At 42.1% G+C, this 22,815-nt stretch overlaps 1 protein-coding gene across 3 annotated transcripts in view; it reads right to left on the bottom strand.

The window, feature by feature from the left end:
• Positions 1-239: 239 nt before the first annotated feature.
• Positions 240-22,815, bottom strand: part of MAP3K20 (mitogen-activated protein kinase kinase kinase 20) — a 1,515,864-nt gene continuing 1,493,288 nt past the window's right edge. The window contains exon 20 of one of the 3 annotated variants that reach the window (XM_069616229.1): positions 240-1,350. In XM_069616229.1, the coding sequence (XP_069472330.1) occupies positions 635-1,350 (716 nt within the window). In that variant the 3' untranslated portion in view covers positions 240-634. The remainder of the gene's footprint in view (positions 1,351-22,815) is intronic. The other 2 variants (XM_069616230.1, XM_069616231.1) reach the window with 2 other exon arrangements.

The following is a 22,815-nucleotide window of genomic DNA, read 5'->3' as shown; positions in this document are numbered from 1 at the left end:
AATAGCAGCAGTGGAAAGTCACAGTGCAGAGGGGGCAGGGCAGGATATTTGGTGCCACAAAGAAAACTACAGAGCTTACTTTGACGGAAATGTCAAGGTAAACTCTGTCTCTATTGGATCCAGATGTGGCACATGGGGATTTGGATATTACACCATATATGTCATGTTAAAAAACAAGGGCAACTCTACTAGATAAATAAAAATGCTAACATATTAAGCAACACCACGAGACACTGAAAACGAATTCCAAGATGCAAATATAATCAAGTGATCTTTTGCCATTGCGGTTCAATGGATGTGCCAAAACCCTTAAGACAGCAACTGGATAAAGTACAAACAATTGCTTAATGGTCAGCTTGAATTTGTCAAAATCTATTGTAAACATTTTGATATGAAAAATAACATTTTCAATTTGGAGCTCAGAAAACGTATCTGTTTTTGCATTAACCCAGCATGGTGGCATCTGCTTCTTATGCTAGTTTTGGTCCTGATGAAACATCATTGGATGACAATGGCACAATGGAGTAAGAGATTTTCCAATAAATACAATAGAACCCCTTAATCGTCCCACACTCAACAAATAGAACCTCGTTCATAAGCACAGAAATTGTTCTGTTTTATATTCACATCTTTGCTATCTTCGTCCGCGGCCAGTTCCCTTGGCTCTGTCTTTATTCGTCTTGCTGCTTGACGGTTGTCTATGAGGCTTTCTGGAGTGCTCCACCTTTATCCATCCACCTTCACTAACTTTGCTCGCTTCAGTTTTTGAATCAATGTCTGTTTTAAAATTCATCCCAGGTATTTGCCGCTGTGGAGCATGGCCAGTCTTCTGAGGTTTGTTGTCATTGTACCGTGAATTGGAAGGGTTGTGCATGGTCTGAAAAGGCTTGTACAATTTCCCATATGGTCTTTGTGTTGGACTAACATGCGGGCTGCTTCCACCGCTCTTTCTGTCCACAGAGGGTCTGTATGAATTTGTACCATAGTAATAGCCGTTGTTCCTTGCACCAACTGATTTGTCTCGCTCTGAGGGACTATCAGAGGCTGTACTGGAAGTGCTACTGCCTTTGGAGTTTAGATGTAAGGAAGACATGCTTCTTGTTACTAGAAGTTGAGTGGGAGACGCACTCCTGGAATAGTTTATAGATGTAACTTGGTAGCTGGTTGGTGCCCTTGTCCGTCTTAAAGCCGCAGCATAAGAAGCTTGGTCATGGAGGTACGGCATAATGTGAGACAGGTTGGAAAGGCTGGAAGCACTGGGTGAGTGACGCAAGCCTGTAGGATGTGGGGAGGAGGCCTTTGTTTCCATCTGTCGCATTCTTAGGGTATATATCCAATCACAGTCAACACCTGCAAAATAAATGGAAACATTCAAATAAGTCACAGTTTGTAACTTACTGTTGCCCTACAGTAGATGAAACGATTTGAGGTCTAGCAATCTATGAAAAGAGTACCACTTACATCAATCATATATACTAAAAGGTTTTATTTTGTGAATCATAGAGTGAGGTTTTGGAGATCTCACAACATAGTGATTACAAGAGCTCCGATAAACTTTAGCGTGTGAAGTGAATCCTTTCCTCATTGAAGGGTACATAATGTGACCACGAGAAATGGTGGCTCATGGCACCAACCACTTTGCATTAACATTGCTCTGTAGGATGAGAGGGCCTCTAAAACATCATTCCCACTTATAGTTTGACCTCTCGGCTGAGGCACGTAGTATCTGATTAGACATATGCCACCAAACTAGCTGATAGAAGCCTATGACTTAGAAGCCTAGGGAACAGCTAAATGTGTCCCAGACATGTATTCAGACCTAATCATTTTGTATACCAGGTTCCTATTATGCAAGGTTTATGCAGCTATCACTTCATCAGGGATTCTGTGCAAGGTCAAGAATTGAATATGGTGTCCTTACAAGCTTGTGATTTATGAGAAGACAAACTTTCATATGGCGACTTGTATAACGATACATGTATGAAAATCTCAGAATTACAAGTTTACTTGTAAACTCTCAGTCCTTTCTCTATTTTAAAAAATTAACAGTAAACAATAAGATAAAATACACAAATAACAGCCATTCCATCACAAATATGTCAAAACAATGTTATCACACAAGGCAGAGGGTTTTGCAGAAGGACGAGTGGGAGGAAAGAGGAAATAGGCTACTTAACTATCTGAAATTTGCCAAAATCTCAAAATAAGCCTCAACATCAACAGAAATTGATTTTCGAAAAAGGGAAAGAGCCATTGGTGAATTTTTAATAGAGTAACCCCAGTACATCCACCATACACATAACCACAGAGATACAGATTTTCAAACTCAACACCAAAAGAAAATCTAAAATGGCAAAATACGCCCATGCAGTGAGGATCAATGTATAGGTTTGTGAATATATGAGACAAGTAAAGACCAATGGCTATATCGTAGGTATGCCCCCCAAAAATAAAATCAAATAGAAAACAACACTTACAATGGGATTCTTGGTTGACATCCAGTAAATACAAATGGGGTCATTCCGACTCTGGTGGTAGGGGGTTAACGGCGCCGGTAAAGCTGCCGGCGCCGACAACCCATTACCGCCTCATTACGAGGTCTGCTTGCGGGTCCCGCGAGCGGGCCTGCATGCTAACAACGGGCCCGTCATTAACAGGCCCGTTGTTAGCATGCTCCCCATCCCCATTGAGCCCTATGGGGGCTCGAATGGGAATGGGAATGCACAGGGTCTGGGTTCCCTGAATGGGGAAATACCGGGCCCTCCAAGGTCGGAATGGCCCGGTATTTCCCCATTCAGGGAACCCGGACCCAGACCCGGTACCCGGTATGGGGGTAGCCATGCTGCTAAAAGCAGCATGGCTACCTCCATACTCGGAATGACCCCCAAAGTGTTCCAAAGAAACAATCACCCACACACTCAATCATATGCCTACAAAAATGTGTATTTGTATTTTGTATTTTATTTATTTGGAAAGCATGCCGGGCTCAAGGGCATCTGGGCGCATAATCTAATAATCCCCCAGAGACAGACATAGGACATGTGTGTTGTATGGATCTGTGTGGCTGATCAGTCTAGGACCTTCATGCATGAACAGACGCCAGCAAAAACATTTTTTCATAAAAAAATGAACGACCTTTTCCCACACAGCACAAGAAAGAATGTCCAGACCACAGCACAAGCTACATAACCGTTTGTGCACCCACCATTCTTCACTCTCTCGCAGCAAACTGCCCTGTCTCTCTTGCTTTCTATGAACCAGCAAGTGGAGCATTTTGAGTTTTCGTATTGGGACTTGATGTCTCCAATTCAAAATGGAACTTAAAATAGAACACTCAAACATCAGCTCCAAAATACATATGTGCTATAAAAAAGACACTGCATCTCAGTACAAGTTTGACGCTGTGGGAGAAAATAACAGTAAAACGGAGGCAACGGATTTACAGCCACTTTACGACCAGTTTACCATACTGCCAAGTTCTGTATGTGGAGGTAAAGTGGAGGATTTACTTCCAGCATACAGGTTCCACTTTACATCCAAAAATGGGTGGATTAACCGCATGCAGAATTACCGCCCATGATAAATCGGTAAACTCACAAGTCATTTTGCCTCTTATAATATGAAAATATGGCAGTAAATTTGCTGGAGCAAGTGGCCATAACGGTAACTGAGCTTGGTACTTATTCCACAGGAATACTGCCAAACTCGGACTGAAGCCCACTCTCCCGCTCTGTGTCTTATCCATTGTGATAAATCTAGCAACATCATCACTAATTCTCTGGAGGGAAGCTTCTTTTACAAGTCCATGGAAAGACAGAAGCTACCTGACTCTAAGCATGAGATGGTTATCTGCAGGAGGACCACGGGGGAGAAGACAAACTCCAGGGGGAAAGACAATACTTGATCAAAATAACCTAGTAACCATAATTTCTGATGACATCCATGCACCTAGACAACATACCTATATGGCCTATTGTGATATAGATGAAGAATATACAGGTGTTCCCAGTAAAGCACAGCATCTGCCCCACCCCCTTTAGTACTGGAAGGAGGAAGAGTGACAGAGCGATGAAGATGACAATGTCCAGTAAACCAACAGAGAGGTCCGGTCTATGGAAATTGTTTGGCAAGATACGGAAGTTTAAATCTGCAACAGCTGACAGATTGGGGAGAGAGAGGCAGAAACTGAGTGAGCTGGTGACTGGTGCTGCCGCTGATGAGAATGCCAAACGCAAGCAAAACGGAAGGAGAACTATTGTGGTTGACAAGAGAGGCATGCAGGAAAACCAGAGCGAAGGAAGCCCACTGCTCGATTGCCAACATGCAGCAGGAACCGTACGCCGCAGGAAGAGGCAACGTGACGGCCGCTCGTCTGACAGGACACACACTGAGTCGGAGGATCAGAGAAACTGGAGAAACCGAGACGTGAGAGACAAAAAAGACATCCGATAAACCCAGGGAAGCCATATGGTCTACCAGAGTGCCTGGAAGTGAATGCTGTGTTACAGAAGTAGCACGAGGAAGCCAAAGCGAGGCCTGTGAGAAAATTGGTGTCTTTGCAAATAATACTGAGAAAGGGTCGGCCACCCTCTGTGTGAAGAGAAGAGTAAATGTGAATGCGAATAATGGTGGAAAGGGGGCAATAGCCCAAAACCTGACCGAGAGGCGATCAACAAAGCAATATTGGACAAATGTGATATTGTGCCTTAAAGAAAGTGTTATTGGAGAGGACAAACACCCAGGTAGGTTAGTGAACCATGCAAACAGTGAGGTTGTACTTACAAACACACGAGCTAGAAAGAAGTGAGGTTGTATTTATGAAACAGTGATATCCTGGCAGGAGAGTAAACCAGGATTAAGAAAGAAAGTGAACTTGAACCGTGCAAAACAGCAACATCCTGACAGGATAGTACACCAGGAGTGGAAAGCAAAGTAAACATGGAAACGTAAAATTGTAAGCGAGTATTGAAGTGATGAAGCATGCCCCTTTTTTAAAGGATAAATGAGAAAGCCACAAATATCCTGGTGGGGTAGTCTACCAGGAGTTTCAAGAGGAATAATCAGAGGAGAAGGGAAGAACTATAACCCTTTGAAAGCAATGGAAATACAGAATATGCAAAAGTGAATGGGAACTAGAACTGAGTGACTTTTTGATTACCAGAAGAAATCTAGGGGAAGGGAAACCCCCTTTCCTCATGGAACTTTGTTATTCTTTTCCTTTTTGCACATTCAAACCCTTTGTGTTTTTGAACTTGGAAGGAAAGCCACGAGTGATAGCTTATGTGAATTCCCTTGTGCAAATTATATTAAGTTTACAATGTAAGGGCCAGTTAAGGGTTTGGACACAGGAATGAAGATGCTCTTATTTGTTTAATATCCTGATACAGACATTCCTTAGTTTTGTTGAGCTAGGGAAACAACTCTTAGAAGAAGGGATAGAAAGGATTGACCCAACCCTCTTATTTTTTTGATAAATAAAAGTCTTTAAGCCATACCAAATATGAGAGTCTTACTCTTGATCCTGTACACCACCCACACAAAAATGTAATACTGTATAACTTGCATTTAACCACAAAAACATAAAGATTACGAATCATTATAGAAAGCCAGTTCATCGATTATTGCACTCGAAGAAGCTCCAATGACCAAATGAAGACCTCTTGCAACATTAGATGGATTCACTCTCAGCATCCATGAACACTCATCACATCCTGAAACTGCGAAAGATCTTACATGTGTCTACAAACCTGGCTCCTCTGTCAACCAAGTCTATTAGCACACAAACACAGATGTGGGGGTACAATAATGAACATACCACCAGCATAAATGTTTCTCGGAAATTGGCAAAGCACTGCTGCTCTCAGACCCTCAATGCATTGGAAACTCTCAAACATAAGAGAATATCCCACAAAGACATTTTAAATACAAAATCCCAATACTGTACAAACCAAACAAATACATGTTCAAACACTTATGAGAACTCCACTCCACCATAAAATTCTGCCTACGTTCCTGCACATAGTCAACCTGTCTTATCCAAATAAAATCCTCCACTCATGCAGAATTCTTCTAAGACAAGATACATAAAGTTCAAAGACATTTTATTTCAGTACAACATCCCTAAATGGACTAAGGTTTAATTATTGATATTCTCAACCAAAGCCTCAGCCAGTACAGACAATGTCAGATTGAAAGACCCCCCTTGATCTTAAGGTATTCCCCCAGGTCAATGGTGAAGCACCACATATACACTACAAACATCCAAAATCTAAGACAGGTTTTTTGGGACCCCTCTGAGACAAACGGATAGACAACTACTCGTATAAATATAACCACTGGCCCACATCTTGAATTCTTGAATAACAAGCTACTAGTAACATATCAACCTGGTTTCAATCGAAATTTATTACAGAGAGAATACATTGTCTGGTGCTTAAGGATTCTCTGGAGCTTCTTAGTGGTCGCGATCCTTGTCTCAGGATACTGCTGAGACCACTTAGCAGCATTTGATACAGTCGCTCACCACACTCTTCACATGGATGAGTTTCAGTGAAAAAGGTCTGAATGGAACTGTTTTCTCTTCTCCCAAATTTAAATTCATAATGATAAAGTCCTCCAAATGCTCCCATTGATTTTTAATGTTTGTGGTGCTTCAGGGGGTGAATGTCATGTCAGTAGTGCGGATAACTGTACCCTAGTGCCACCATACTGGATAATATCTAGAAATGAAAACTTAACAGAATGACTTCTCTCCCTTCAACTCAACAATCCAAGTTTATTCTCCTTCACTCTGGGCTACAGTGCAGCTTTGGTTACAGAACCTCTTGTCTCAGAGAACCTCCCCAACTATAGCTCACATGGGCAAGGCAATGGACTTCGCTCACAGCCTTGATCTGCTTTTGCTGCATCAGATCTATAAAATCCACAACTACTGCACTTTAACAACTGCTTGTTCAAATAGAAGCAGTACTTGTCTCTGAAGTACATCTTAAGTTAGGAGACAAAAGATATCATTCAAACTGACCTCCACTGCCTTCATCTTGAGGTCTGTACAATATTCACATTATGTAGCATTCCATGTAAGCTAATTCCACACATTCATCTCTGATATCTACAAAGAAAACTGGAGGCACCTGTAGAGGAGCAGTTACATGCCTCTGCAGGAAATCCCGCCCCCTACCTCCTATATGTTGGAAGCCTGAGATCTTGCCATGTTTACATCAGTAGTTGTGCCAATACCATGATATTCAAAAGGAGATACCCACTGAGAAACCACTATCGAATGTATTCCCAAAGTGCCGACAATCTGAGGGAGGAACTTCCTGAAGGAATATGAAAAGGAGCAAAGAGAGAAGCGAGTGACGTCACAAAGGACATGCATGATGCCCCGAGAATACAGGCTGAAGAGGATGCATGGATCTTATAGAAACTGATGACGAAGTTAAGAATTGAGTAAACTTTCATGTGCGAGAAGAAGATTGCATGTGTGCGAAGTCCTGCAGAAAATGCAACGTTCAATAATTGTACAGATGGTGAAACACAAGTAGATTAAGTGAATTTAGAAGCTGGCTATTGGCAGTGAATAGACTGCAGGCGAAGCCGCCATTGTATAGAAGCTGGACATCAGTGTCATGAATTTAGTAAGCCAGGACCCATGGAGATAAAATCCGAGAATTGTGCTGCAGCAAGAATAAGCTGAGATCGTGGAAGCGCATCGCGAGGCTGTCTGGCCTTGTATCAAAATGAAGTAGCCAAATTCGTTATCTATTCTTGAAAGCAGTGAACGTGCAAAGGATGAATCATCCCTTGTTAAGGTGCAAAGAAAGGACACCAAGAGTGCCAAGATGTATTCATTTAAAACATTTAAATGCTGCAAAATGCTGCAAAATTGACAAAATCGTGGTTTCCTGTCATGTGAGCCAAGGATGGAAATAGAGTTGAGCTTGGAGTTCTAGAACAACGAAAGTGAGTGCTGCACTCCCATATAGTCCCAGAGACAAGGATACTTGCAAGGCCAAGTTCAGAGACAATCTTCATTGCAGAAGATATGGGTGATGAGAGATGTTGGGATAATTGGTTGGGGAGGTAAAGTCAAGTCCACCTCCTGGCACCTGGGTCTGAGCTTGCATGCTGCTAAGTGAACCGAATGTTCCAGACATGGCACGAGTGTACCAACCAATTGTAGAGGGCCATATAACGAAGGGCCTTATAGTTTGAAGACCAATGATAAACTCTGTACTTAATAGTGGTGAAGATTACATGTTTTAGAGGTAGGCATAAGTTGTCCACCTGACAGTGGGCAGCCAATCACAATCCTGGTCCCTGTGCAATGTATACTTAGATTTTCCCCTTGATAGGTTTTCTAATATTTGCCACGTAGTATGATGTCACGTCTGATGTATTTTTGCATATAAGGATGTTTTTGTGCCAAATTCATTGAGAGCCTGATCGAACGTCCGTTGATGTCCGTTGTAACTCCCTGTTTTAGATAATAGATAATAAAACAGTACCTTTGCCATCTTCCTGAATTGGTTTGATTATTTGGTGTCAGAGTTATTCTGCAATCCCATCCATTACATGCACGTTACTCAAAGGGCCATATGCTCACACCAATACCACTAGAAGCATATCATGAATCATATCATTCCTCATAGCCAGAAAACCAGCCAGGAGATTGAAATAATCCCTCTCATGCTTTTATTTCAGAACCTTAAACTCATCATCATCATCATCATCAATAACTTTATTTCTGCCGCCAGCTGCCATGAAAGTACATTCATGACACATACAAAACTCTATAAAATAATTATATCTACCAAACATCACACAATAGCAAGAATTTCCAAATACATTGACAATCATCTCCAACCATTGGCAGCCGCACTATGCTCATATTTAAAAGATACCAAACACATTATACAGCAACTAGAAACAATACAATGGGAACCCAACTACTGGTTAGTCACTTTTGACGTCTCAGCTTTATACACTAGCATTCTTCATGATAAAGGACTTCAAAAAACCAACTATGTATTAAGAACAAGATCCGCATCATTCTATCAACAAAATCTGATGATTCTAGAAATGTTAAACTTCACCTTAAGCAATAATATCTTAACTTTCAACCAGCAACTCTACAACAAACACAAGGTACAACCATGGGGGCAAAGTTTGCACCGTCTAACGCCAACTTATACATGGGACACTACAGGCCTCCTTAGGACCCTGGCGGTAGCCGTGCCCTTATTAAGGCCACGGCTGCCGCCGGTAATTAATTTTTACAAGGTCCATGGAATGGGCAATTACCGTGTCATGCTGACCTTGGCGGGCCCGGTAATTGCCCATTGCATGGACCTGGTAAAAATGAATCCCTATTCTCATTTGAGCCCCATAGGGCTCAATGGGAATGGGGTTGATGCTAACAACGGGCCCGTCAATAACAGGCCCATTGTTAGCATTCTTGTCCCCTCGCGGGACCCGCAAAGGACGTCTGGTAAAATCAGACGTCCAGAGCGGGTCCCGCTAGGGGACCTCATAATAGGACGGTACGGGGTTAACGGCACTGGCACCTTTACCGGTGCCGTTACCCCCTTTCCGCCCTCCTCGTAATGAGGCCCTATGAGATTGAGGACGCATGGCAACATCCATCATTCACCACACAGAACAATGTAGCATACTGGGGAACATATATAGATGACATCATCATGATTTGGAATGGAACTGAAGAACAACTATTGGACTATTTCAAATATCTCAATCACAATTCCTATTATTTACAATTAACCATGCAACAAAGCAAAACAGAAATAGACTTTTTGGACCTTCATATATACATTCAAGAAAATACAGTTAATACTACACTTTACAACAAGCCAGCAGCAGTTAAAAGTATATTACATGCATCAAGCAACCACCCCTATCACGTTATCCAAAATATATCATATGGAGGACTGCTTAGAGTGAAGCGCAATTGCACAACAGAGGAAGAGTTTGAAAAACATGCAAGCAATACAATACAGATATTCAAACAGCGAGGATACAAGCATAAGCACCTCAACAAAAGCTACCAAAAAACAAAACTAAGAATCACAGAAGACCTTCTTCAAAACAAACTAAAATTGCAAAAACCATTACAACAAGAAAAAGTATGATTTATAACAACATACAGTAGCAACAACAACACAATAAAAAAAATACTCATGAAGAATTGGCACATACTAAAAGTGGACACTGATTTGCAACATCTGTTGGACAACAAACCGAGTATAACGTTTTGCAAATCAAAAAATCTTAAAGAAATGCTCAGTCCGTCCCATTTCCAGCAAGCACAGAAACAAGATATAGTTCCCCCCAAATATGTGGCTCCAGCCACCTACAGTAGGCAATTACAAATTCGGAAATGGGCTTGTGTGTAAATATTCGTACAGTGCCAAAAAAAAGCATCACAATGCCAAATGGCAAATGTAAACCAATTAAAGATCTGATAAACTGCAACAGCAAGTATATCATATACGGGTTACAATGTGTTTGCAATAAACACTATATAGGAAGCACTATCCGGACATTGAAAATATGTATGGGCGAACACAACAGATCCATACTCAATAAAGACCTCAGATCGCCACTGGCACTCCACTTTCAAGAACACCAAAATATGGAACATAGAAAAAGTAACATTACCACCAAGAGGAGGAGATTTGTAAAATAAATGGAGAAAAAGAGAAGCGTACTATATTTGTCTAATGGATACCTGCCATTCTGGTCTAAACACGGAACAGGAAATGTATCATTTTCTTTAATAACGACTATTCTATGTACCAAGAAGCATTGTAGATACGACTTGAATAATTTCAAAATGTTTTCATTATTCTTTTTCAAAGTACACATTTTTGTGTACCTAGTGTTCAATAGTTGATATAATGAGAATTATTTTATATAAAATCTAAGATGACATATTCTGATAATCATGTAATGTAATGAAGAAAAATTCAGCCTCAAGAATTCAATATCCAAAGAAACAAATAATATCTGCTATTCGGGTAATTAAGAGTACACCACTCAAAGAGTGTAAAATCATAAGGGCATATAAGAGAGTAAAAATAAACCAGACGTTTAGCAAATTTATTCATGAATATATAACAGTAAGTCCATACAAATTTGCAACAATACTGTAGGAATAGACATAGTAGAAAGATCTATAAGTTTCCCAAAGCAAGATGCAATCACGGCATTAATATGCATGACGTCATTGCGCACATGCACATGATTGCGTTATCGCGCATTATACAAAGATAGAGACTTGTACAAAATGGACGGCTATCGTACCGCGAGGCAAGAAGAGCAAACAACATTGAAGTCAAATAGGTAAAGATTCTTTTTCACCATTAGAAGCCCACAAAAGATTACTAAATCTAATTAACAGCGTATACACACAAACTTACAATTAGTAAACAACAATTTATATATATATATTTTTTTTAAATGTTTTGTTTGACTTATCAAACTTTTCATTTTTTCTTTTTCCTCATTCTCTTCTTGCCACTAAATTTCGATCTGCCTATTATTTTTTTTTTTTTTACACTTCTTTGTTGATTTCGTTCCAGAACTTGATCACTGTAATGATCAACCACTGATTGTTTCCTTGGAGCAGCGTTGCCCAACGCTCTTCTGTTGTCATTTGTTGGTCTGAGATTTTAAAAAAGTCTCTAAATAAGTCACGTTTATTTTTTAGCTCTGGGCACACCATGATTAGATGGAATAATGTTTCTTGCTGCATAGGGTCTTTACAGTAGCGACAGGTTGCTGATTTACTACGTGTTCGATCTATTAATGACAAGTATTCGCGTGTTGGTAGTATGTTCAAACGAAAGCGCAAAAATAGGTCACAAATTTTCACATCAGGGAATTGGAGTAAATACGAAGGCATCTCGTTAATAGCTCTTACTTCCATGTCAGCATTTAGATGTCTTTTAAATTTTTTCTGGCCTTCCATTGTTCTTATCCAGTCATTTTTCTGAATTTTTCGTTTCGCGTATTGTGGTCTGTTTCTCAGCATTTCTTCGCTAATTTCTTCTTGTTGCATTTTTTCTTTGATTTCGCTTGTCCACTTTGTTAAGGCTGCAATTTGAGATGGATGTTTTTTATCTTTCAAGATTTCGAGTGTTGGAATTATTTCCTCCGAGATGATTTTTCTGTATAGGTCCATTTGTTTCCACAGTACAATGGATTGAACAGATTGGAGGGCGAGTTCATATCGAATTCTAGAGATTGGAAAAGATTTTGGTAGAGCAAGGGTTTTTCGCCAGAATATAGCTTCGTATCTTGACCATTTGAATAGATGCTGATGTATCAGAGATTCGCTCGCATAAGTCAAAATCGGGATGACTTTCTGTTTATACAATAGAGTTGTAGGTTTTACCGTATAGGTACCATATTTACAGTGAAAGAAGCGGCCTTGTCTTGACAATGATATTGTTTTTTCTTCGATGTTTTCTTGCCATTCTTTTTCGTTCTTAGATGGGTTGATAATTACACCTAGGTATTTTATGGATTTGGTTGACGCAACGTTTTTATGTTCCAGGTAGAATTTTGGTGTCCATTGCTTCTTAGAGTTTTAAGTTATGAGTTTCATCATTTTGGTTTTATCTGTGTTAATTTGTAGATCGTTTTCCTTCATGAAAGTTTGCGTTTTGTCCAATGTTATTTGGAGACCTTTTGCGGTTTTGTCCATGATAATAATGTCATCAGCGAAAATTAAGGTTTGAATTAATTCACTATTTATCTTCGGTGGATTCGCTGTAGTGTGTTTAATTTTTCGTTCGAACTCATGAGTGTAAAGATTATAGAGGCAAGCCGCCAAGGGGCAACCTTGTTTTAACCCATTCCATGTGAGAATTGGGGCTGTTGCTTTTCCGTCATTTGAAAGTCGGACTCTAATTGACGTGTTCGAATATAGCTGTTGTATTGGGTGGAGAATGGTCGATGGACAGCCCCAAGCAGCCAATTTGGACCAGAGAAGTTGTCGATTAACAGAATCAAATGCCATTTTCAAATCTATGAAGATTGCGTATACCTGCTGTAATTTTGTGAATGCTTCATATTTTATCATATTCAGCAAGAGAAGGTTGACGTTGGTACTTATTTTTGTGACAAAGCCAGTCTGTCTTTTTGCTTGTTTACCATTGTGAATAGCCCAAACAGATAGTTTTTTCTCGAGATAGCCTGCAAAGAGTTTACCCAACGGGTCCAATAAAGCTATTGGTCTGTAATTGGCTGGGTTTTTTCTATCTCCAGCCTTATAGATTGGTATTAAAGTAGCTACTGACCATGTACGAGGAATCTCTTTCGTCTTTTCTATCAGATATAAGAGATGTACGAAAAGTTTGGCCCAGTGTTCTGGATTTGCTTTGAGGTTGCTGTTTGCTAGCCCATCAGGTCCCGGGGCTCTAGATGAATTCAGACTCCTCATGGTGGTGGTAATATCATCTATGTCCCATTTTAGTGACCAGGGGTCGGTATCTTCTTGAAGAACTGATGTTGGTTCGAATACCGGTTTCTTATATAGGTTTTGGAAGTGTTTAACCCATATATGTGGTTCCACTTCTTGAATCAAGGTTTGATTTTTCGATGTTATATTCATCAAGGACCACAATTGTCGCGTATTTTTTCCATTTAATGCTTTCAAAAGTGCTTCTGCATCATGTTGTTTCGTTATCATTTTGTGTGATTTCATTATGTTGGTGAATTTTTGTTTTTCCTTTTTTATTTCACTTTGATAGTCTCCTTTATTTTTCTTTATTTGTCGAAGTCGTTTGTAATGTTTCTTTTTTTCGAGAAAGATTTGTAAATTGAAGTAGTGAGTGTGCGTCTGTTTGACTCTTTGTTGATTTCTCGATGTAGATTGTTGATACTTCTCTAAGATCCAGCCATAATTTAGTTTAGCTTGGTCCTCCAGAGGTGTATCTTCGAATAAAGTAGGTAAGTCTCGTGTTTGATGATCTTTGATTCGGAGCCGGTTCAACCCGTTGTTTATTTCTAGTTCAGAGCTTCAAACCTTGATCACTTGAAGGTTCGGCTCGCCAGGAAATAATAATTTGACGATGGTCACTATTTGGATTCGTGGAACTCGCAGTGGAAGTTGTGATATTTCGAATACCTTCTGTTGTGAAGATATAATCAATTATTGTGTTGGAGTTCTCCCGTGACCAGGTCGGCAATGGAATGCCTTTATCGTTCGTGGGTTGGACACTTAGGTATATGTTGCGTAATGTTATTTCCTTAATCCATTTTCTCGCTCTAGATAACATTTCATTAAGTGCCAATTTGCTTCCTCCTTTGTCAAAAAGATGGAAGTTGAAATCTCCTGCCAAGATGATTTCGTTTGTACTATTACTGATGTTCAATAAGTCGATTTCATCACATATAGAATCGATGAATTTATTGTCAGACATAGCTGTAGGGTTCCAATATATGTTAAAAATTGATAAGCATGTGTCTTTTGCAGGGTAGGATGGATTAGATTTCTGTATTGACGGAATGCTGATGGATAGTAGTTGTGCCCACGGATGAATTATTTTAGTTTCCATTATTCGCCATGTGGGTTGAATTTTTGATAATATGAGCATTCCTGATGCTGGTCTCCCTTGTTGTGAACCTATGGCCGGATTCATGAATGAACTATAGCCATCACACACTACTTCCTCTTTCAACCAGGTTTCTTGGAGGCATATGATATCGACTTGTTCAAGTATAGGTGTCTCATTTTCAAAAAGATGTCTATGTCCCCTTGTGTTCCACGAACATAGGATTGTATGGGGTTTCAATGGGGCTTTTCGTTGTTATAGAGACGTTTTCTTTGTTCTCCGATTCACGTCTAAGTTAGAGATGTTTCTTAAACTTTCTCGTGACATTTTATTTTTGTCATTTGTTCTTAGACTTTTGTCAGTAATTTTTTTTCCACCTTCTTGAATAATTTTTTGCTCATTTCGGTTCTTGGTTATATTTTTAGTAAAGATTTCTAGTGTTCTTATTTTTTTTTCCGCCATCAAACGAGATACCATGATTTCTCCTGTTTGAAATCCCAAAGTCAATAAGTGATGTTTGTTGTTGAGGACACATTGCATTGTGTCGTAGTTGGAGAAATCAACATGGGCTTCTTCCATATATTTTTTATTTGGAAATATGATTAACTCAATATCTTCCGTTTTTATGTGGGACAATTGTGGGATTGCCTTAAACAATCGTAAAGTATTGGATCTATTTAAGATGACAGGATCTTCATTGCTCAATTTCTTCGGATATATAGCTAGTCGATATGCACACGATATGTTTGACGGATTTCTAAAAATTGGTCTGAATAGTTTAGGGGTTACATGAATTGTTTTGTTGCCACTGGATTCAATGGCTCTTTCTGATTTGTTAGCTGGCCATATTTCTTCAGTGGAAACTGCTGAATATGCCAGAGAGATGTTAGTTTGAGTGTAGTCAAGAAGTGAATCTTCATATTCATCTATTACAATGTGGGATTCATCTTGAGAGTTTATGGAAATGGAGTTATAGTCACTTACATCGTTTTGTGTAGAGGTGTCTGTCAGGTTAATAGGATTTGGAGCTTTGATTCGTGTTTCCTGAATGATTACTTCTTTAGGTATGGCTTGTGGTTCAAGTGTTCTCTGGTTGCCTTGTGCCGTAGGATTTAGAGCTCTAACTCTTTTTCTAGAGTTCGGGGTGGTTTGTTGATTGATTACATCTAAAAGTATATCTAGTGGTTCCGGCGTTAGCTGATTGCCTTGTGATGTAAGATTTAGAGCTCTATCTACTTTTCCATCGATCAGAATCGGTTGTGGAAGAATAGGCTGGTTATTAACCAGAGAGTTTCTATTGGTCTTTGTCCTTTCGTTATTCGTTTTCTGAGCATTTAGTACCTTTCGCAGAAATGCACGTGACCCATTTTTTGTATATTTTTTGTGCTTTGGTTTAATAGCTGTTTCCTGCCCCACTAATCCTCGTTTTGACAAATCAAAAATATCAAATGGGGTACAAGCGGGTGGTTCCGTGATCTCTTGCCCCGCAGAAACCAAGGCTTGTGGAATAGGAACTGGATAGAATTGATGATCGTATTGGGTTGTTTGGTCTATTTTCCTCATATTTGAATTAGATTGATTTTCTGTCTGAGTTTGTTTGGATATACATTGTGGGTTCATTGTTACTTGTGCAGATTTTTTTACTTTGTCATCCACCATTTTTTTGGTGATAGTTGAAAAAGTGTCCATTAGGCTTAATTTGTCAGCTCTATCGGCTCTCGCCACTTCCGCTAGTCTATTTTGCCATGTTCTTGATGATTCAGCTTCATATTTTAGTCTTTCTTGAATGGAGCTTATTAGGGATTCAAACTGTGTTTGCTTGGTCAAGAGCATTGCTAGCAATGTCGCTTGGTCTTTGATGGAATCAACCATTGCTTCTTCGATTTTTAAAAACGGTATCATAGCTGTTGATAACACTGCAACCAAAGTATTTTGTAGATCTAACATCGTCGTAGGCAGTCTTCGTTGATATTCGGGAGAATTACTTATATTCCCAGGGTTCACACAGATGGAAGAATTTGTTTCATCCAGGTTGGTTTCCATAGGTTCCTTCACCGACGAAGCGGTTCTTAAGAAACCTATTGGGGTAGATGACTCGATTTGTCCGATTTGGTTTGGTGTAAACAGGCCGCCACAAACCTCAAGTTTGTTTCCTTGTAAATCTATAATTGTGTCGATTTCTGTGATGTCCAATGAGAGACGTACACTTTGTGCCATGAGTGGATTTGTGGGATCATCATTTGTCATAGCAGTTGGGAGATGTGTTGCTTGCCATTGCTGTTTGGCTGCCCTCGCACGCTCTTGAAGAGGCGTTTGATGGGACTTTTCGAGTCGTGAATTATATCCTAGCATCTCTGGATGTGTAAGCGACTTAGGAGGGTCACGTATAGAACATGCGTGATCAAGATGAGACAAGGAAGCTGGGGCAGAACATAATATTTTTGTGTCTAGTTTATCATAAGCAAGAGTGTGGGTTACCAAGTCGACATTGAGCAAGCAATCCTGATCTACAGCTTTTGCTTTGATGATGTTGTGTGTGTTTGGTGATTTTGAATTAGTCGTTATGGTTCCATCAAGATCTCGGTTGTTGGTCGTTTGTTGTATAGGCACTATCGATACCTCTCGTTTGCCCTGGAGCCTTGTACGGGGTTTAGTAGTTTCCATAGAGAGTTCCGCCTCCTATCGCCGATCCAGCCGCAAACAGCACAAAAACAGCCTCGCCCTTTTCTCCACCTCGGGCTTCTCGCCGCAAGGGTGAGGGAGTGCCGGATATGAAGGCACTTCCTGTAGGCGTGGCCAACGGGCGTCAGGTGATGCGTGTCACGTGATGAGGAAGCGATGGGGAAGCACACCGCCCGCTTCAACTGCTATCGGCTCCTGCCAATAGACTGATGCGAGTTGGAGCGGCGCTTCGCCTTTCCTTGTGTCTGCAGGTAAGAGTTTGTAGATCAGGTAATCTCACCACCGCACAGCCGCACAGCACAAAAACAGCCTCGCCCTTTTCTCCACCTCGGGCTTCTCGCCGCAAGGGTGAGGGAGTGCCGGATATGAAGGCACTTCCTGTAGGCGTGGCCAACGGGCGTCAGGTGACGCGTGTCACGTGATGAGGAAGCGATGGGGAAGCACACCGCCCGCTTCAACTGCTATCGGCTCCTGCCAATAGACTGATGCGAGTTGGAGCGGCGCTTCGCCTTTCCTTGTGTCTGCAGGTAAGAGTTTGTAGATCAGGTAATCTCACCACCGCACAGCCGCACAGCACAAAAACAGCCTCGCCCTTTTCTCCACCTCGGGCTTCTCGCCGCAAGGGTGAGGGAGTGCCGGATATGAAGGCACTTCCTGTAGGCGTGGCCAACGGGCGTCAGGTGACGCGTGTCACGTGATGAGGAAGCGATGGGGAAGCACACCGCCCGCTTCAACTGCTATCGGCTCCTGCCAATAGACTGATGCGAGTTGGAGCGGCGCTTCGCCTTTCCTTGTGTCTGCAGGTAAGAGTTTGTAGATCAGGTAATCTCACCACCGCACAGCCGCACAGCACAAAAACAGCCTCGCCCTTTTCTCCACCTCGGGCTTCTCGCCGCATGGGTGAGGGAGTGCCGGATATGAAGGCACTTCCTGTAGGCGTGGCCAACGGGCATCAGGTGACGCGTGTCACGTGATGAGGAAGCGATGGGGAAGCACACCGCCCGCTTCAACTGCTATCGGCTCCTGCCAATAGACTGATGCGAGTTGGAGCGGCGCTTCGCCTTTCCTTGTGTCTGCAGGTAAGAGTTTGTAGATCAGGTAATCTCACCACCGCACAGCCGCACAGCACAAAAACAGCCTCGCCCTTTTCTCCACCTCGGGCTTCTCGCCGCAAGGGTGAGGGAGTGCCGGATATGAAGGCACTTCCTGTAGGCGTGGCCAACGGGCGTCAGGTGACGCGTGTCACGTGATGAGGAAGCGATGGGGAAGCACACCGCCCGCTTCAACTGCTATCGGCTCCTGCCAATAGACTGATGCGAGTTGGAGCGGCGCTTCGCCTTTCTTTGTGACTGCAGGTAAGAGTTTGTAGATCAGGTAATCTCACCACCGCACAGCCGCACAGCACAAAAACAGCCTCGCCCTTTTCTCCACCTCGGGCTTCTCCAACAATTTATATAATAATGGTAAACCACCATGTTCCCATAGGAGGACTTGATGACAATCAATTTGATGACACAAACCGATGATGCTCACCGAATCTCAGAAGAAAATAATGGAACTAGCAAGTTAAAATCAGATCAGAAATATCTGTGAGTGCAAATGGTAAAATTGTCAACAATAATACCGACAAACATTTTTCATAAATGTTTAGCAGACTATATTGTCTGGTTTATTTTTAGAATGCACAAGAATTGAAACAGGGGCCAAAATTGCACCTCCTGGTGAACCGTCCAATTTAATGACGGGGGAACACGTGTTGAGGAGCAAGAACAGAAAGCTGAAGTGACCTAGCTCAAGAGAGACTATAATTCAAACAACATCATAATTGAAGAGCAATAATACAATCGAATAAGAACATATTCTGAAACAAATAACCATCGAATTAATCTTATTCGTTTGGAAAGACAATTGAGAGACTATAATTCAAACATCATTACAATTGAAGTGTAAAAGTACAATCGGAAAAGAAAATATTTTGAAATAAATAACCATCGAATGAATTAAATTCGTTGGAAAGAAATCTCAGGCATAAATGAAGAATCATTTATGAATTTAGGAGTTAACAATTAACTCAGCACAAAAAAATCAGATACAATTTGGGAATATGACAGCATCTCGCAAAAAATGAATTAAATTTGATTTAAAGTAACCAAATACCCGCATTCAGATCAAACATTTCTATGTGAGCAAAACTACTCATAACTTGATTGTATTGAACCAATAAAACTCAAATTAAGGCGCAATTGAATCCATTTTTTTATATGAATTCTCTCATACATCATTACGCAACTTTAGGGAAGCGCCAATAGCTGCAAGACTGCAAGGAGACGAGTCTATGGGAACAGGATCTAGTCACTCAACGCAGACAATGCCTTCCTTCTCAGATGCATTTCAGTTGACAGGAATTAGATTACCCAATCTGTTCTTCCCTAGTGGGACTGAGTTAGCTTAAGCTTCAGGTAGTATGGGATGCTGGGGTCCAGCTCCGAAGAAGTGGCCAATGCTGCGCAAAGATAGGCTCTAATTTCTAGCGTGCAGTTAGACAGACGGTAAGATCTAAAATCAATGCCCAAAAGACATTGGTCAACTCTGGGGTCCCTGATCCCTGCATTCCAGCCGGATATATCTCCCTGAAAGTGCAACCTGGTGCCATTTAGAATGTTTTCATGAATGGCATACATGCAGCCATGCACAGAGCAAAACCAATGTATACATTTATTTATAAGACCATCCCTGGTTTTCATCGGATTCGTGGCCAGTTTAGACACCTTATGCAGGAAGAGGAACCCACCACTGAAAACCCTAATCCCCTGCCCAGAGCTTGCCACCATACCATCAAGGACCTTGTGGCCATATGGAAGTTTAAGAGCTCCAAAGGGGGCCCCATTGACAACAATACCATGTGTGAGTCTACAAGCTCCATTATTTAAGTTACTTGCTGGCGTATTAGCCTTTGGTATGTAGTCCTCCATCGCGTCAGAATCGACATAAGCGGTTGAACTGGGTGCTGCAACAAGCTTTTGCTATGGGGAAAAGTAGCTAAGTGGCTAGGGGACTGATGCCCTGTTTGAGGCGGGGGTCTGCATCTGTGAGTGTTAATCCAGTGTTAACAAAATAAGATCCCAGGCCATCCCTATTAGTGCTGGCATTAGAGGTTTTGGTAACCACTTCCTCCCTAGATTGAATAACCCCCATGTCACTCGCAGCACAGGATGATGGCTCCACAGTTGTAGTGCTCCTCCCATGAAAATGAAGGAAAGATGTAATTAACTTCTTAAAGCTTCCAGCTCAGCCAAAACAATATGGCATTTACACCCATTTACTCCATTGGCTCCTATGTCAGAAAGGTGTACAGTAGATGGTTTGGGGCATTAGGCGAATTATGGAGACCAGCACAGAGTGTAAAGCCAAACTTTTAAAGGGCAGATTTCCCTCTGTTGTTAGACACCAGGTGTGCAGTAATTAAATTACCACCAGTACAGTCAGTACTATCGCTACTGTACTTTTCATAAGTGGTGTAAATCTGTTAGAAGTTGAAACTGCATACTCAAAAGGCTCGTCCTGCACAACGACAGCCCCCCCATCTGAGCACCCTCCCAGAGAGCCACCACTAACAAGCAGCACACCACCGTGCACACCATCCTGTAGCACGCCACCCAGTGGAGACTACCCAGTGTTGGTGTTGGGGTCCACCACTGCCCTTTAACCCTTGCTCCATGTATGTATAATGGCAGGCATATTGTAGCACTTTCTCCTTTCCTAATTAGCAGGTTTGACAACTTTGAAATTAGCCAGTGGGTCTTTGCTCTCTTTTACAGGGTTGTTAATCATCCAGGGGTGTTGCTAGGTCTGTAAAAGATCCGGGTCTATGCTAATGTCAGGACTGTTGGGACTCGGGGCTAGCTAGCCTTTTGCTTGTAGCTCCTGAGCTTCTATCCGGGGCTACAGGCAAAAGACCCAGGGCTATAGCCCCCTTAACCCACCCCCTAGCAACGCCTGTTTTATCGTTGAGATTAGATCTGCCTTGGGCTTGAATCAATCCACTGGAGATTTGAGGCATGGGTAAGTCATCGGGAATAATGCACAGACCAGCAATGAGCCTGCAATTGTAAATGCTGCTGTTGTACGATTTCCTGTGAGCATTTATAACACTCCGGACATCAGAAATGTCAGGGTCATTAATCAAGAAATATTTCATTTCATTAATAGGGGTATTTGCCTCCTTCGTGGGTTCCATAGGCCTGTGAGCCCTCTTTTTGGCCTTGCTGTGGGGGGAAAGATATACTGGAGCGTTCCGTTGCGACATCATTATTTTAATTCGTTGATTGCTTCACTCTATGAATGATAACGGAAATGTCCAAGCCAAGACTGCAAACAAGGGGTGCGCTGACCTGTAGTCAGCCCTGCCAAAAGCAAGAGGCCAAGGACCAGACACAAAACACTGAGCGCAGAGCACAGGGTTGTGACAGCACAGCAAACACGACTGCAAAGGTGGGTGGGGGACACCCGACTGCTTGGAAAGCTGCCCTAGTCCAACTCCCCCACCCACCCCGCCTTGCAGGACCACAGGTCGGATCCAGGTTAAAGTTCAGCCACCCAAATAATGTGGAAAGACTTGTGTTGCTTTCGCGGCTCAACTCCAACTCAGCACTTCAACTCTTCATTAGTGTTACCAGGCTCCAGTGTACCGTGGTGACCCAGCATCCAGTCGCAACTGGAAAAACCAGATAAATGGCAACAAAACCCTCAGACAAATCCTTGGGACCAAGGGAGTTATCCAACATCAAGTGCCGAACAACGCCCAACAGCCCTGCACACCCAACATCAAGTGCCGAACAATGCCCAACAGCCCTGCACACCCAACATCAAGTGCCGAACAACGCCCAACAGCCCTGCACACCCAACATCAAGTGCCGAACAATGCCCAACAGCCCTGCACACCCTTCCATATGAAGCAGAATCATCTTCAGCGCCAAACACCATGCTGGCAACACACGCACCCTTTCCCTTGGCCTTCACCACTGCAGGCTCGTTTTGAGGTTTAAGAAGCCTGGGGGCGTGGCCTCAGCCCAATCCAGGATGCCATGGTTCAGAGGGCAAGTAGCAGGGAATCACCCTGCAGGTGCACAACACCCATGCCCTTTCCAGCGGGCTTCACCAATGCGGGCTCGTTCTGAGATTTAAGAAGCCTGGGGGCGTGGCTTCAGCCAAATCGAGGATGCCACAGTTGACAGGGTAAATAGCGTGGAGACACCCTGCAGGGGTACAACACCTGCGCCTTTTCTCATGGTCTTCACCACTGCGGGGTCGTTCTGAGTTTTAAGAACCCAGGGGGCGTGGCCTCAGCCCAAACCAGTACACCATGGTTCACAGGGCAAGTAGCGTGGAAACCCCTTGCACGCACACAACACCAACGCCCATTCCCATAGGCTTCCTTAAACTCACTCTCTAAGGGCATTCCTCTTAACAACAATGGAAGGTCTTTCTGAAGTACTCTAAAGACACACCTCGTTAGAATTAACTTCTAGGATATATATTACAACCCATTGAG

This window comes from Ambystoma mexicanum, chromosome 9 (assembly GCF_040938575.1).
Source record: "Ambystoma mexicanum isolate Mex_15411 chromosome 9, UKY_AmexF1_1, whole genome shotgun sequence".
Classification (NCBI taxonomy): Eukaryota; Metazoa; Chordata; class Amphibia; order Caudata; family Ambystomatidae; genus Ambystoma; species Ambystoma mexicanum.
This window is presented reverse-complemented; position numbering and strand designations above follow the sequence as displayed.